This window comes from Musa acuminata, chromosome BXJ2-7 (genome assembly GCF_036884655.1).
Source record: "Musa acuminata AAA Group cultivar baxijiao chromosome BXJ2-7, Cavendish_Baxijiao_AAA, whole genome shotgun sequence".
NCBI lineage: Eukaryota > Viridiplantae > Streptophyta > Magnoliopsida > Zingiberales > Musaceae > Musa > Musa acuminata.
Window position 1 is genome coordinate 31779214 of NC_088344.1, and position 15169 is coordinate 31794382.

General features: G+C 35.0%; 1 protein-coding gene across 1 annotated transcript; it reads right to left on the reverse strand.

Annotated features, from left to right (window-relative positions):
• Window positions 1-2834: 2834 nt before the first annotated feature.
• Window positions 2835-13660, reverse strand: LOC135617589 (serine carboxypeptidase II-2-like). The gene is made up of 10 exons (XM_065117975.1): window positions 13317-13660; window positions 12493-12600; window positions 12004-12099; window positions 11802-11894; window positions 11607-11692; window positions 11224-11490; window positions 10862-10995; window positions 4305-4400; window positions 4119-4224; window positions 2835-3329 (listed from the first exon to the last, which is right to left on the reverse strand). Exons 1-10 carry the CDS (start codon window positions 13588-13590, stop codon window positions 3168-3170), a joined length of 1422 nt encoding a protein of 473 aa, XP_064974047.1. The 5' UTR covers window positions 13591-13660; the 3' UTR covers window positions 2835-3167.
• Window positions 13661-15169: the final 1509 nt, after the last annotated feature.

Genomic DNA, 15169 nt, shown 5'->3' on the forward strand with positions numbered 1-15169 from the left:
TGTTGGCGGTACGAAGAGGATGTGGCATACGGTAGGGGCCTCCTAGGGGGATGATGATATTATAGATGTCATTACAAAGAGATAAGAAAGGAGTAGTGACAGGACAATAATAAGATGAATAACTAGTTTTAAGATGGAGGCTTCACGAGAGCAAGGTTGAGGCTCTACATAGAGGGGTCTCGTGGTGGCTATGCGGATGTGGTAAGGCATCACGACGAAGGCAAGAAACGATGACAAAGAACATTTAGGGTGTTAGAGGAAAATAAGACATTAAATAAAAAATTAAAAATTGAGGGTTTCTTTTTGGAAGTCTAAAAACATAATTTTTTTTCTAAAAAGTCAACTTTAAAAAATATACAAGTAAAAGGAGGATAAATAAATCCATTATATTCAAAAAGTGAAAGAAAAATAAATCATTTCATGATTTCAAACATACAATAAACAAGGTTTTGGTGGATGATGACTCGTACTTCCACGTTTAGAAAATCAATTTCACCAAAAACACAAAAGAAAGCATTAATTGGAGTAGCTGCAACCACCACAATGGATTTTACTTTGGTTGTGGGTTGCCATGGACCAACATTTATAATTGATGAGCATAATTTTTGAATATAAAGAATTCGATCATAATTGAATCGTACAATAATTGTAGAGGATTCTACTCTCTTACAATCCGCACATTGGCTGAATCTAATTGCATGCGGAGGAGATAAAGTAGGTGGAAAGATAGATATTGCTTGCCGCGACACAATGTTCATTGGATGAGACACAACCACTATCCGTACACACACATAGTGCAATAATATTTTATGTGAACTATTCTCGTTTGCTACAGTGCGATGTACAATTTTCCTCCAAATAAATTTAAGCCAATTGTTACTAATATTTTCATATTGGAGTGAGAGGTGGAACATTCCAATATGCCATGTGCCTCTCTAAACATTGAAAAATAGGTTACATACCATCCTTATACTTTTATTGTATGAAAATTTTAATACTAAAATCTAAATCAAATAATAATATATTTAAATTTATGATGTGTATCTCTCGATGTTGTTTATAAAGGTTTTATCTTATCTGCGAGTGCATTGTTGTCGAATCCAAAAAGTTATCAATCTACAAAAAAAACTAGACTCATCGTCTATCTTCCTATCTTTCACAGGATCACTATAAACGATAGATTATGAACAAAAGAGAGATAGAGAGAATATCTATAATCTTACGATAATATCATGTATTCGTTTATTATATTTTTAGTTCATATAAGGTCCTATTTATAGACGATAACAGAGATCAAGAATAATTAATTAGTAAAGTCTCTTTTATCAATATCATCTCAAGGAATTTATTTTTTATTGATCGATAATCGTACTCAAAATTCATAACTAGATAGGATTATATAATCTAACCGTTTGAATAATCAAATTAGTGAGATACTTAATTTTGCTTAGTGTAATGAAAAGTTATCCTCTTGCATTCATAAAAATAAGTAAATGATAATTCTTGAGTTAAGTTGAGATGCATGGGAAGTACTAATCCACAAATAGATACTCCTCTCTTCAAAATGGTGAGTTGGGAAGTTAGGTCACAAGTATTATTGGCACCCATACTCCCCTTTGAACGCCTTGGAGACCATAACCACAAATAACACAAGTTGGATAGAAATCATTCTAAGAATAATTCATTGGGGGCGAATGGGCCAAGTTGTGGAGAAGACATGATAAGAATGTTCACTGAGAGTACAAAAAGCTGCCTTGGCCATCATTTATTACTCTATTCCCCGAGCTTGTGGACTCTGCCATTAGAGCAGATTCGGGACAACGACGAGGGCTGTCGTTCACTTGTTAGGAGTGGCAGAAACTTTTATGTGGTTGTGGCCGGCATGTTGTTTCCACTTGCAAGAGGAGACAGCCGCAGGGTGCCATTATCCTTCTTTCAAGGTGTTGGCTTGGCTGTTCCCAAAGCTTGCAATACGAGCTGACTTGTATTAATTGAAACTGATACAATATGTTTAATCTTGAGTTAATAACAGCTATAATCATGAACTTAAAATATTTAAGCTCAAGCAATTGGTAGATTTTTATAAGTCTGTTCAAATTTTTATCTATTTTAATTAATATTATTTGCTATCATAGTCTACTTTCTTCTTTGTCTATTTAAAGTATAATATTTTTGTAGTTTGTTTTAGTCCAATTGTTGGATACTATTTGTACTTAATTTCTTCAGGCTTGGAGATTGTGTTCATGTCTGTAAAGGTTTAAATCTGGAAGATAACTGTGGGAGCTAATCTGGTAATTAGAGATCAAATCTATGATGATTGATGAAGACCCAAACTAAACTAAAGAGCAGAAGCCTCAGCATAAATTACTCGTGCAAGGAATCACATGATTCAGCAGTACCCAATTGGCCCGTCAGAATCACTGCCATCCTTCTGCTGCGTGTTCACGTGAATCACAAGAGGTTTCAGAGACCGAAATCGCGTGGTGCTCATCAGCAGCGTAGTGCAGTTGGCAGAAGAACGCTGAGGGTGCTATTGTAATGTGTGGTGTCAGAAAAGGTGTCAGTTCCAATTGTGTTCTTCGATTTCGAGTACCAACTTGGAGCTTGAGTTAATGGCTGAAGCTGATTTGAGGCCCATGCAAGTAAAAGGAAACAAAGAAACCTATGGAGAACATTTAGGAATTCTTTCGTCAGTGGCCGTCAACAATGTTCTCACAATGCGTCACTAGAGGTATTGTATTTTAAGAACCATGCATCATTGGGTTACCATCCAAAAGACCAGCATTAATAATTCAAGCAACTTTACTTTGAATCTGCTAAAGATAAAAGGAGTATAAATCACAAGAAATCAGCACACTTTGGGCCTTCCATTCAAAATAGGAAAAAAAAAGACTTCATTCTTGGTTCAAGAAAGAGAAACATTTTTGGCTGATTATTATCAAGCAACAACATTCAAGGTACACCAAACACAAGCACAACAAACACTGCAGAAGGGAACAATATGTGCCATGCCTATCGTGTAGTTCCTTGATCATGGAAAGTTCACAGACAGTTGGAATTAGTAAATCCAATGACGTACTGTGATTGTTTTTTCCTGGCAATCCTCATTCTGGATAGCTGAACTCGACAGGATAATTTGCACAAACGGGCCTAGCTAAATGGTGAGCTTACGAATCATCAAGCCCGGTAAAAGTTGGCATTGAACTCCCAGATAGAAAAGACTTGAAGAGAACTAGAGCCAGTTTTGGTTGATGCAGGGGAACCTCATGACCGGCTCCCCTCACGGTCACAAATGTGAGCCCTTTGTATACTTGAGTCCATCCGCCAACCTGCTTTGCATAGAAGAATTATTACTAAGCCAGCAATGCACAAGGATGCAAAAAGATATAGCTGCCAAAAATCAACATCAAATAAAGAAAATCATATAAGTGAAAAGTCAAATATAATCTTTGCTAAACAAGGTACTTTTTATTTGGAAACTGACAGTGATAAAACTACATAATAAATTAAAAGAAATCAGACATTCTTTCGTCTAAAAGCAGACTATTAATTGGAATTTGACTTGTGACTTAATATAACAACTCAGCTCAGTGAGCGTGCACCTGGACGGTTGATGTTTATCGGTGAAATCCTCTACTTGGATGTTACAGATAGACACTAGGGCTTGATATTTTGATACCGTACCAACTCAATAAGTTGTTGAAACCCATAATGGACCCGTATTTAAAAATTTTGGTGCAATATTTCTTCTGGAAATAAATACAGACTGAAGAGGCAAATAGGAAAGCCGCAACATACAGGCAATTTTGGATGCAATGACATCAAAGAAAGTTAACCAGCAAGACTGATGTCTATGTATTTATACATATATATATATATATATATATATATATATACATATATATACATATATATACATATATATACATATATATACATATATATACATATATATACATATATATACATATATATATACATATATGTATACATATATGAACAGATAATAAGAGCACATTAGGACCATTTTGGAGAGAAGATTTTTACGCAAAACGAAAAATTGTGTTGATAACGAGTAATCCTATGGACTTTGTAGTATGAAAGGGAACATTATATACCTGGCCATCATCATACCAAGGATGCCATGGAGTCACCGTAGGAAGCTTAAGAGAATCAATATTATACCGTGTTGAAGTAACTGGAATCACAGCATCTGTGTCACCACTGAAGAAACAAATATATCATAAACATTAGTATGGCAGCATGATATTAGTGAACATGAGTCACCTGAACACAAGAGTCACCTGAACATCCAGATGCGAAGCCCATAGCCTATAAGCTCATGATAAATATGTAATACCGACCTTGCAGAGTCCATCCAGTTTTCATTCACAACATCACTGCATGACAGAAATGGAAGAAGCAGAACTGAGTTTCAATATTGAAGAAAGGTTAAATTGTTACAAGAATTTTGCTAATATTATGAATTCCCACAATTCTTGCCATCATCTTCCTTCTTGAGCACCTGATTCTTCTGTTAGGAAAAAACCAGTTAAAGCGAAATATTCTTTTCTCTCTTTGTGTATCAAAATGGGTTCCTCATCAAAATACCAACTTGATATTCAAATACTAATATCAATCGGCATAGCATAAACAATAGAGCAATAAATCAATCACACAATGAGACCAAATCTTTTAACGTGGAAAACCCAATGTGAGAAAAATCACGGGACCGTAGTCCACCTCAAACTCTCACTATCAATAGTAATGATAACAAGTTTACAATAGGTCTTCTCTAGAATAACTAGAGGATCACAATAACATTAAGAACATAGATCTTGCCTCTAGCATATCATCATATAGGATGAATCTTCTCAAAAGAGAATTCTTGGTCTCACAAAATGGGTATAGCAGGAAAGTACCTCAGAGAGGGTAAACTGTAGATCAACACCGTTAGGATTGTAGAGTTTGCTGCAAGGATTCTCCACATAAAATTTGGGCCAAAACTGACAACGTTTGGCTGCCGATCGTCAAACAGAACACTCAGAAACCTAATATTTCTCTCTCCTCTTTCCTCTTTCCTCTTTGTGTGCCGTCGCACACGTTCACTACGCACACACTTGCTGCCCCGAACCCTTCCTCTTGTTTCTCTCTTAATTATTGATTTGGGCTTATGGCCCAAATTGTCCAAGCCCATATATGGGCTGGACCCAATAATTCTCCCCCTCTAGCTCATATGATGGGCTGTACCAAGCCCGCTCTTTGCCTACATGCTTCAAGCTTCTCTTTAGGCAAAGACTTTGTCAACATATCTGAACCATTATCATTGGTATGTACTTTTTCCAACTGTAATTCTTTCATCTCTAGCACATCACGAATCTAGTGATATCTAACATCAATATGCTTGGATATAAAATGGTATGTTGAATTCTTGGAGAAGTGAATGACACAGTAAACAGTATATCCTTCCTGTTTCAAGCTCAATTTCTGTAGAAACTTTTTCATCCATAAAGCTTCCTTGTAGGCTTCAATAATTGCTATGTATTCTGTTTCTGTGGTTGATAGAGCAACATACTTCTGTAACTTAGACTGTCAAAAGACTGCTCCTCCTGCAAATGTCATTAAGAATCCCGAAGTGGACTTCTTGGAATCAGTATCACCTGCCATGTCTGCATCTGTGTACCCTTCTAATACAGGTTCATCATTACCAAAACATAAACATAAACTGGAAGTACCTCGTAGATATCTTAATATCCATTTCACTACTGCTCAATGTTCCTTTCCAGGATTTGAGAGAAATCGACTGACAACTTCAACTGCATGAGCTATATCTGGCCTAGTACAAACCATAGCATACATCAAACTGCCTACTGCAGATGAGTAAGGCACTCTAGACATTTCTTCTTTTTCTTTTTCACTTGTAGGACATTGTTTCGAACGAAGCTTGAAATGACCTGCAAGTGGAGAACAAACTGCTTTGGCTTTACTCATGTTGAATCTTTTAAGAACATTTTCAATGTAAGTCTCCTGAGATAGCCAAATCTTCCTTTTCTTCCTATCACGAAGAATCTTCATGCTAAGTATTTGTTTCACCGATCCCAAGTCTTTCATGGCAAAAGACTTACTTAGCTCTCTTTTAAGCTTTTCAATTTTTCCAACATCATGACCAACAATCAGCATATCATCAACATATAGCAATAAAATAATAAAATCATCATTAGAAAATTTCTTCATAAACACACAATGATCAGATGTGGTTCTATCATACCCTTGGCTCATCATAAATGAATCAAACTTCTTATACCATTGTCTAGGTGCCTGTTTGAGTCCATATAAGCTTTTCCTAAGCTTACACACCATATTTTCTTTTCCCTTAACTTTGAAACCTTCTAGTTGCTCCATGTAAATTTCTTCTTCTAAGTCACCATGAAGAAATATTGTTTTTACAACTCGGATAGAAGATATTTTCATAACTGGAGAAAATATTTCTTCAAAGTCAATACCTTTCTTCTGACTGAATCCTTTCACAACTAGTCGTGCCTTGTATCTTTGTTGTGAGCTATTGTTTTCAGTCTTCAATTTATAAACCCACTTATTCTTGAGAGCTTTCTTTTCTTTAGGCAATTTTACCAAGTCATAGGTGTGGTTCTCAAGCAAGGATCTCATCTCTTCTTGCATGGCTTTAACCCACTCATTCTTATTCTCATGTAGAATAGCTTCTTTGTAAGTTTCTGGCTCTCTCCCGTCAGTAAGCATAATATACTCATGTGGAGGATATCTGATAGATGGTTGTCGCTCTTTAGTGGATCTTCTCAATGGAATCTCAATTGGTGGTGGAGGTGCTTGTTCAGTTGGTTCAGCATCATCAACTGTAGGTGTATCATCACTGGTATTCTCACCATAATCTTCTTGTTCATCTCCCCCATGATCATCATGAACTACAGGTGAAGGAACTGAACCCAAACTCCAAGGAATATAAACAGAGATTTCTGGCTTCTCAATATTATCACCATCATCAAACAATTGGTCTTCAAGAAACACAACATCTCTGCTTCTAATAATCTTCTTGTTCACTGGATCCCATAATCTGTACCCAAACTCTTCATGACCATATCCCAAGAAGATACATATTTTTGCTTTACTATCAAGCTTGGACCTCTCATCTTTGGGAATATGAACAAATGCTTTACACCCAAAGACTCTTAAGTGATTATAAGATACATCTTTTCCTCTCCATACTCTCTTTGGAACATCACCTTTCAGAGGAACTGATGGAGAAAGATTTATCAGATCAACTGTAGTTCTCATAGCCTCCCCCCAAAATGACTTTGGTAACTTGGCGAGGGAAAGCATACACCTAATCCTTTCTTCAATGGTTCTGTTCATTCTTTCTGCCGCACCGTTCTGTTGAGGAGTTTAAGGAACTGTTTTCTTAAGCCTGATATCATAGAACCTGTAATAATTCTCAAAAGGACCCCTGTACTCACCACCATTATCTGATCGAATACACTTTAGTTTTATGTCAGTTTCTCTTTCAACACTAACATGAAACTCCTTGAAAACATCGAGTACCTGATCTTGAGATTTCAAAGCAAAAGCCTACACTTTTCTAGAATGATCATCAATAAAAGTAACAAAATAAAGAACACCTCCAAGAGTTTTAGTTTGCATAGTACAAACATCAGTATGAACTAAATCAATAACATCTGATCTTCTAGATGATGGATATGTCTGAAATGCAACTCTATGTGTTTTTTCAACTAAGCAGCAATGATCACAAGATTTAAGAGATGTACCTTGCAACTCTGGTAAGAACTGCTTTCTAGCAAGAGTTTGAAGTCTCTTTTCGCTGATATGTCCAAGCCTCTTATGCCAAAGATCTATACTTTCACCTTTTTGAATTGCATTAATCTCCCCTTTGTGTAGCTTGGCTTCCATGACATAAAGAGTTAAGTTTCTTTCCTCTTGCCACAATCAGAGAACCTTTAGTAAGTTTCCATTTGCTTTCATCAAAATAGTGTGCAAAGCCCTCATCATCAAGTCTACCTATAGACATCAAGTTAAGACGAATATCTGAAACATGCTTTACATCTTTGAGTATTAATTTGATCTTAATACTGGTCTCTAAGCAAATATTTCCAATACCCATAATCTTATATGTACCACTGTTTCCCATTCTGACATTACCAAAATCACCAGCAGTGTAAGATCTAAAGAAATCACCATGAGAAGTAACATGAAATGAAACACCAGAGTCAATTACCCAATTACTGTCCTGAGCTACAAGACTAACATAACCTTCATCACAGACAATAGTGATATTACCTTCAATAGCAACTGTATTGATCTCTTTCTCATTTTTTCTTCATTTCATTATGTTCTCGCTTCCAAAACCTATACTCTTTCTTCATGTGACCTAGCCTGTTACAGTAAAAACATTTGATATCTCTTTTAGACTTGGATCTTCTTTTATAACCATGTTGATTTCTGCTATGACTTCTTCTACGTCTTTCTTGTTTTTCAGTAATAAATGCACCAGAAAAAGATTCACCCTGTTCTTTCCTTTTGGCATCTTCATTTAGCAAACTGTCTTTAACCATATCTATAATTAGAGTTTCCTCTGGCGTGGAGTTGCAAATAGTCACCACATACGTTTCCCAACTTTCTGGTAAAGAGCTGAGAAGTAATAATCCTTGCATCTCATTGTCTATATTCATTTTCATAGCAACCAACTTGTTTACAAGACTCTGAAATAGGCTTAAATGCCAAAAAATGTTACCACCATCTTTATACTTCAAATTTACAAGCCTTCTGAGGAGAGATTCTATTTCCCACTGTCTTTTTTGCAAAGAGGTTTTCTAACCTTTGCCAAACAACATCAGCTCTGGTTTCATCAGAAATATGCTCATGCAAGTTTATATCCATCCATCTTCTAATATAAGCAATAGCTTTTTTATGTTGAACTTCTCATTCTTCATTGTCCATAATAGAAGGTTTATCTTTAACCTTAATGAGCTTATACAAATCTTTGCAATAAAGCAAATCTTCCATCAAACGCCTCCAAGTGGAATAATTTGATGAGTTCAATTTAATCATACCATCTGACTGCTCCATTTCAATCACACAAGAAAAACTAGCACCAAACAATCTGTTGCTCTGATACCACTTATTGGGAAAAAACCTGTTAAAGCGAAATATTCTTTTCCCTCTTTGTATCAAAATGGGTTCCTCATCAAAATACCAACTTGATATCCAAATGCTAATATCAATCAGCACAGCATAAACAATAGAGAAATAAATCAATCATACAGTGAGACAAAATCTTTTAACATGGAAAACCTAATGTGGGAAAAACTACGGGACCGTAGTCCACTTCAAACTTCCACTATCAATAGTAATGATAACAGGTTTACAATAGATCTTCTCTAGAATAACTAGAGGATCATAATAACATCAAGAACATAGATCTTGGCTCTAGCATATCATCATATAGGATGAATCTCCTCAAAAGAGAATTTTAGGTCTCACAAAGTGGATATAACAGGAAAGTACCTCAGAGAGGATAAACTGTAGATCAACACCGTTAAGATTGTAGAGTTTGCTGCAAGGATTCTCCACATAAAATTTGGGCCAAAACTGATAACGTTTGGCCGCCGATCGTCAAACAGAAAACTCAGAAATCTAATCTTTCTCTCTCCTTCTCTCTCCTCTTTCCTCTCTGTGCGCCGCCGGACACATTCACTGCGCACACACTTGCTGCCCCGAACCCTTCCTCTTGTTTCTCTCTTAATTATTGATTTGGGCTTATGGCCCAAATTGTCCAAGCCCACATATGGGCTGGACCCAACATCTTCAACATGCTTGTATAACTAAGTGGTAAATACTATCACTTAGTATGTATATAATCCACTGAATGCAACAGCAGTTGCAGAAGAACAAAGGAAAGGGGAACAATCAACCGAAGACTCGTAGACCCTTATTATCACAAATTGCCTATTATGCAAATAATTCTAGAAACAGAGTGCCTTGCTGCAAATTAAATTGACCAAGAAATCAACAAGAGAAGTGAGAACATCAGATATGGATTAATTATGCAGTCCAGGTTTAGGGTTTGCAGCTACACAGAGATATTTGATTATAAATTGTATTATAGTCTAGCTTGTATCTTCTTAGTAATAAACCTGTACCAGTAGTCAATTATTCAACTTTTTGTTGGTTGTAGGAATTGACTACACATCAAATCTGGCCAATTTTCAATTTTTTTTGGTTGTAGGACTTGCTTAAATGTCAAACCTGGAAGGCTAATTCGTTATTGCTCAGAGATGAAGCAGAATCAGTTTTGTAAGCCAACTACCATCATAAGTCATAAATTTGGTTACCCCCACCATCTGCTGTGAGTGACTTTCAGATTGATTCTTCGTAATAGAAAGATGTTAGGTGCTTGGCAGAGATTAGCTGATTATCTTGGGAAGATAACACCTATATTATTAGGTTATTTCACAGTCCTAAATTATTAAGGAAGGGTCCTGATTTTTTTTTTATTTAAAAAGTCGAAACTGATTAAAAGAGTGATTAGATAATTGATTATACATGAAAAAAAGGGTTGTCAATCTTTTGTATTGATTCACTTTTTCTCATATCTATTCTCTTTTGTTCTTTCATTCCATGTCTTTATCAATTTTCTACCATAATATGCTTTAATTCTATCACCTATATTGATCTCCCTGCCAGGATTACAAATCAAGAAGAGACTGTTTCTTCAGATTTAGTTCACATTTTGTCATATATAGAACTAAAATAATCTACAAGAACAAACAATTACTTCTGAAAATTCGATTAAAAGTCGCAAATTAATATTTACCTGCAAGTTTCCCACTTAGATGGTGCAAAGGCTGGATTGATGTGGAGAGCCTTTTGAACCTCAGGCAAATTAAAATAAACAGTAGAATGCTGCTCAGTGCATGGATCATACTTTTCACCTATGCTTCCAACTGACTGTCAAAATAGGGCAACTGGTAAGGGGAATAAAAACATATTCTTGTACAACATCGACAACGAAAAAGCAATCCAGAGTTCTATTGTAATTCATCTAATGCTTTATTTTCTCTTTTCATGCTCTAGAAGATCTATAAAATAACAAATTCATAGAGAAAAATTGTAATAGACAAACAGAACGTCAACTTAGAATCTCATGTCTTCTGGGTACAGAATTAAAACACTTACATGCCTTCTTTTCAGTAATTTATTCTTCGAGAAGGTGACACTTCCAGGACAGGAAGGAGTGAAGATACTGTATGGATCAATATTCCCAAGTTCCTTGTCAGCAATGTCAAGAATCCTTTCACATTCAGATGATGTATGTACAAATGACTGGAAGTCACAGAAGACATTTAGCAGCTTGTATGTCTGATCTGAAATCAAGCCAGCTGTCCACATGAAATGGAAAACTCCATAATGGTCATGAAAATCATCAGTCAGAGCATTTCCCACCTGCACAGAATCCCCCAATTTAGGGTTATAATTCACCCAATTTATGAACAAAGGTCTCATAGTCATCATATCTTCACAAGAAAACCTAGGCCACAAGCCACATCTTACAATCATACCATATAACCCTTAAGATTGATTGATTTTTCTCCTGTCAATTTTTGTGACCGTACAATAGCTTGTGCCAACTGTGGTACATAATGCCCTAGAAAAAGAACACAATACAAGTTCAATAGATATGTGCAAGAAATCCAGCACTTTGGACAAACAATTAACCAAAAAAGTAGAAGGAGAAGCCTTTTTAGTCTCCGAACCTGCATAACTTTCTCCAGTTATATAAAATTCCCGTCCCTTATATTGGGGAAAACGCTTGAACCATTTCTTCAAGAATGTCAAGGAATCCTTTGCTGCAAAAAGAAACAAACTTGAAAATTCAAATTCATTTAAAGATTTACCTAATTTATCAGAATATAAAGCCAAAAAAACAAAAAAAAATGATGAAAAGGAAACTGTTACCAGTCCTTTTATCTCCATTGGTCAACACATCTTGAGAATTGTTTGAATAGGAAAAGCCAACACCAACGGGGGAATCCAAAAACAATATGTTCGCCACTGCAGAATGCATAGAGATATCAGATATCTTACTCACTGATGCATTTAACACAATTTTACTAAACTAGTGAAGTGTGGTTAAAGATATATTTTATTTTTGACATAGAATGAAAAGGACTGTTAAATATGGAATGAATCGGTTTAATTATATTGCAGTTCAATTGACAAGAAAGCACTCATTTTTCTGACTGATACGATATCAAATTGGATATCCATATGATGGGACATAATCTCAATGACCTGTTTAGATGACTAAAATCAATGAGAATGCATAACCAGATAAGTCCACTTAATAGAATAGGACAGCCACAAACCATAATAAAAGTCATCTTCCACACGACATAACATGAACAAGGAAAGAGTCCAAAACCAAATAATCTGTTTTCGCATTACCTTGGTTCCAAGTATAAGGGTTCAGATAGAGACTCTTCCCATCTGCATTGATGTGAAAAGGCCCCAGTTCCTCGGCCAACCCATATGCAATAGAAGAACAACCGGGTCCTGCCAGAAGTTTTGTGTGAATCCAAAGTCGAGAAGATAAACTAAGCCATTGCATTTCCATGACCAGCAATTCATGCTCAACAAACCAAGAATTAGGTACCAAATGCAACTTTTCTACAATGCAAGAGAAGAAACAACGACCATGACCCAAACAAAGCCAGGTTTCTCATTTTCTTAAGCAGGATTAGAAAACATAGCCAATTGTTCTCTTAAAGCTCCATTTCTGCAACCAATAAAGGCAATCAAATCCAAGAAATCTTTCAATTTCTCTGTCATTTTATCAAGAATGCTGTTACTGGTATCTCAATCTCATTAGTTTAATATATTGAAAATTTAGCTACCCAAAACCCCCTATCTTGGAAGGTGCTGTCTCAAAGATACTGGTAACCAAACAAAAGTTCACCCAAAAGAGGAATCCAATTTTAAATTATTGCCATCGGAAACATGACCAAAAGCCATTAGAAAAATCCGATCTTTTTATCAAATTCCATGTTAATGCTAATTAGTCAAGAATCCTATATTACTGGTTCACAAGATAACTCTACTGGAAATAATATCTCACCAAGAAATACTTTTGTCTATGCCATGAAACAGAATGAATTAAGCATCGAATAAAAAATGAATAAAAAAATCGTTAATATTTCGACGAAAGAATGGATTTTCGATCCAAACCCACAAATACAAGTGTCAAACATGAAAGGTTTCAACGATCGGACCTCCATTGAGCCAAAGAACAAGGGGCTTGGAGGCGGGGTCCTCGACGGCCTCAAAGAACCAGTAAAAGAGAGCCCTTCCGGGATCATCGTCGACGGTCACATAGCCGGAGTAATGGGCGAAGCTAACGTTGAAGGATTGCCCGGGCAGGCGAAGCACCCGGTCCTTCTCCTGCCGCTCGAACGCAGAAGCTCCGCCGACCTCCAAAGAGGAGGCTAACAAGAGGAGGGCGAGGAGAAAGGGTAGGGAACACTTTGCTTTCTCCATCCTTCCCATCGCCCCCCTTCTTTCAGCTTCCGCCCGATGCCCAGCGTGACTTCGTCCCTTAAAAAAGACGAATCTTTTTTTTATGATCGAAACCCTGCAATTTCTACATTTGTATATATTAACCCAAGAAAGCTTCCTTCCTATATATTATATATTATTCTAAATTTGATTTTATATTTATCACTTAAAATTTAAGGTTAAGAAAAAGATAAAATGATGAAAATAATAAAATACATATTAGATTTTCAAAAAGTTTATCACTCAAACTTATTAGTAATCATAATTAATAATAATTAAGTGTATATAGGTGTTAGGATATATATAATAATATATACAACAGGCACGCTTAGATTGTAGACCTCACATCATTACTTGCTGCACAAGCAAGTTTGTCCAAAATAATGATGAGATATATTTCTTTTATTAGTTGCCGATAGGAGACATGCAATTCTATTCCACGATCACGTGCCTATAAAGAGTCCACTTTATTAGTATTTAAGTCACCTCAAGAAAATAGTCTTGGAAATATAATCCAAAATGTTTATATCTTATTTGGCAATATCTTACGGCACTCGACGATGAAATCAGGTCTTTTATCGAAGAACAATAGAGTAGGAAAAAATGACTTTTCCTGTCAAATACGAAAATACTTTATTTTTTTAATTTGATGATAAATCATCTATCTTTCTTTCTGACTAATTACATATTATTTTTTTTAATTAGTTATCTTAGTATTTCGATCATTATGCCTTCAAAAATTATATTGAAATCGATATTTATACTTATGAAAATAAAAATATTTAATATCTTCTCCTCTCATATCATTAATTCTGTTGATGAAAATATTGTTAAGTTTATCGATAAACATATGTTGACTCTATTTTATTTTGATTTATCATTAAGTACGTATGATATTTTCGTAAGTAAAATCGATAACGTGAGAAGAAACATGATTAAATATTTTATTTTGATAAATATGAATATTCTAATTTTTAAAAGTGTAACGAGTATGATAGTCGATGATAACTAATTTCGAGAGTAATATATAATTAGCATTCCTATTTTTACATAATCTTTTCCTCAATTCCTTTTTCTTTTTTTTCTATAAATCATTCCTATTTTTACATAATCTTTTAAATAATATTAAAAAATATTATAACATAACACAAATATAATGTTATAATATTTTCAGTAATATTAAGAAAACAATTTAATGCTATACAAAATTAATATTATAGTGTTTTCTTGATATTACTAAAAATAATTATAACATAATATAAAAATATTATAATTGAACCGATTAATCTTGTGACTGAGAAGTTTCAGATATTAGAAAAAACAACGATCTTAAGGATTTCTGAATAGCGATTTTTTTTAGAATTCGTAAGCAAAAAAATCATATGTCGCATTATTTTTATGAAGCCTAATTCGTCCAAAAATCGTAAACACAAAAGGAGGTTATATTAATAGGTAGATCGAGACATCAGTAGCCCCTTTTTGTACACAAATAGATGTAGAGTTAGATTTGGGCACTTCTAATATGCATGTCAATCATTTGTTATGATCAAATTTGAAAAGATTTAATTCA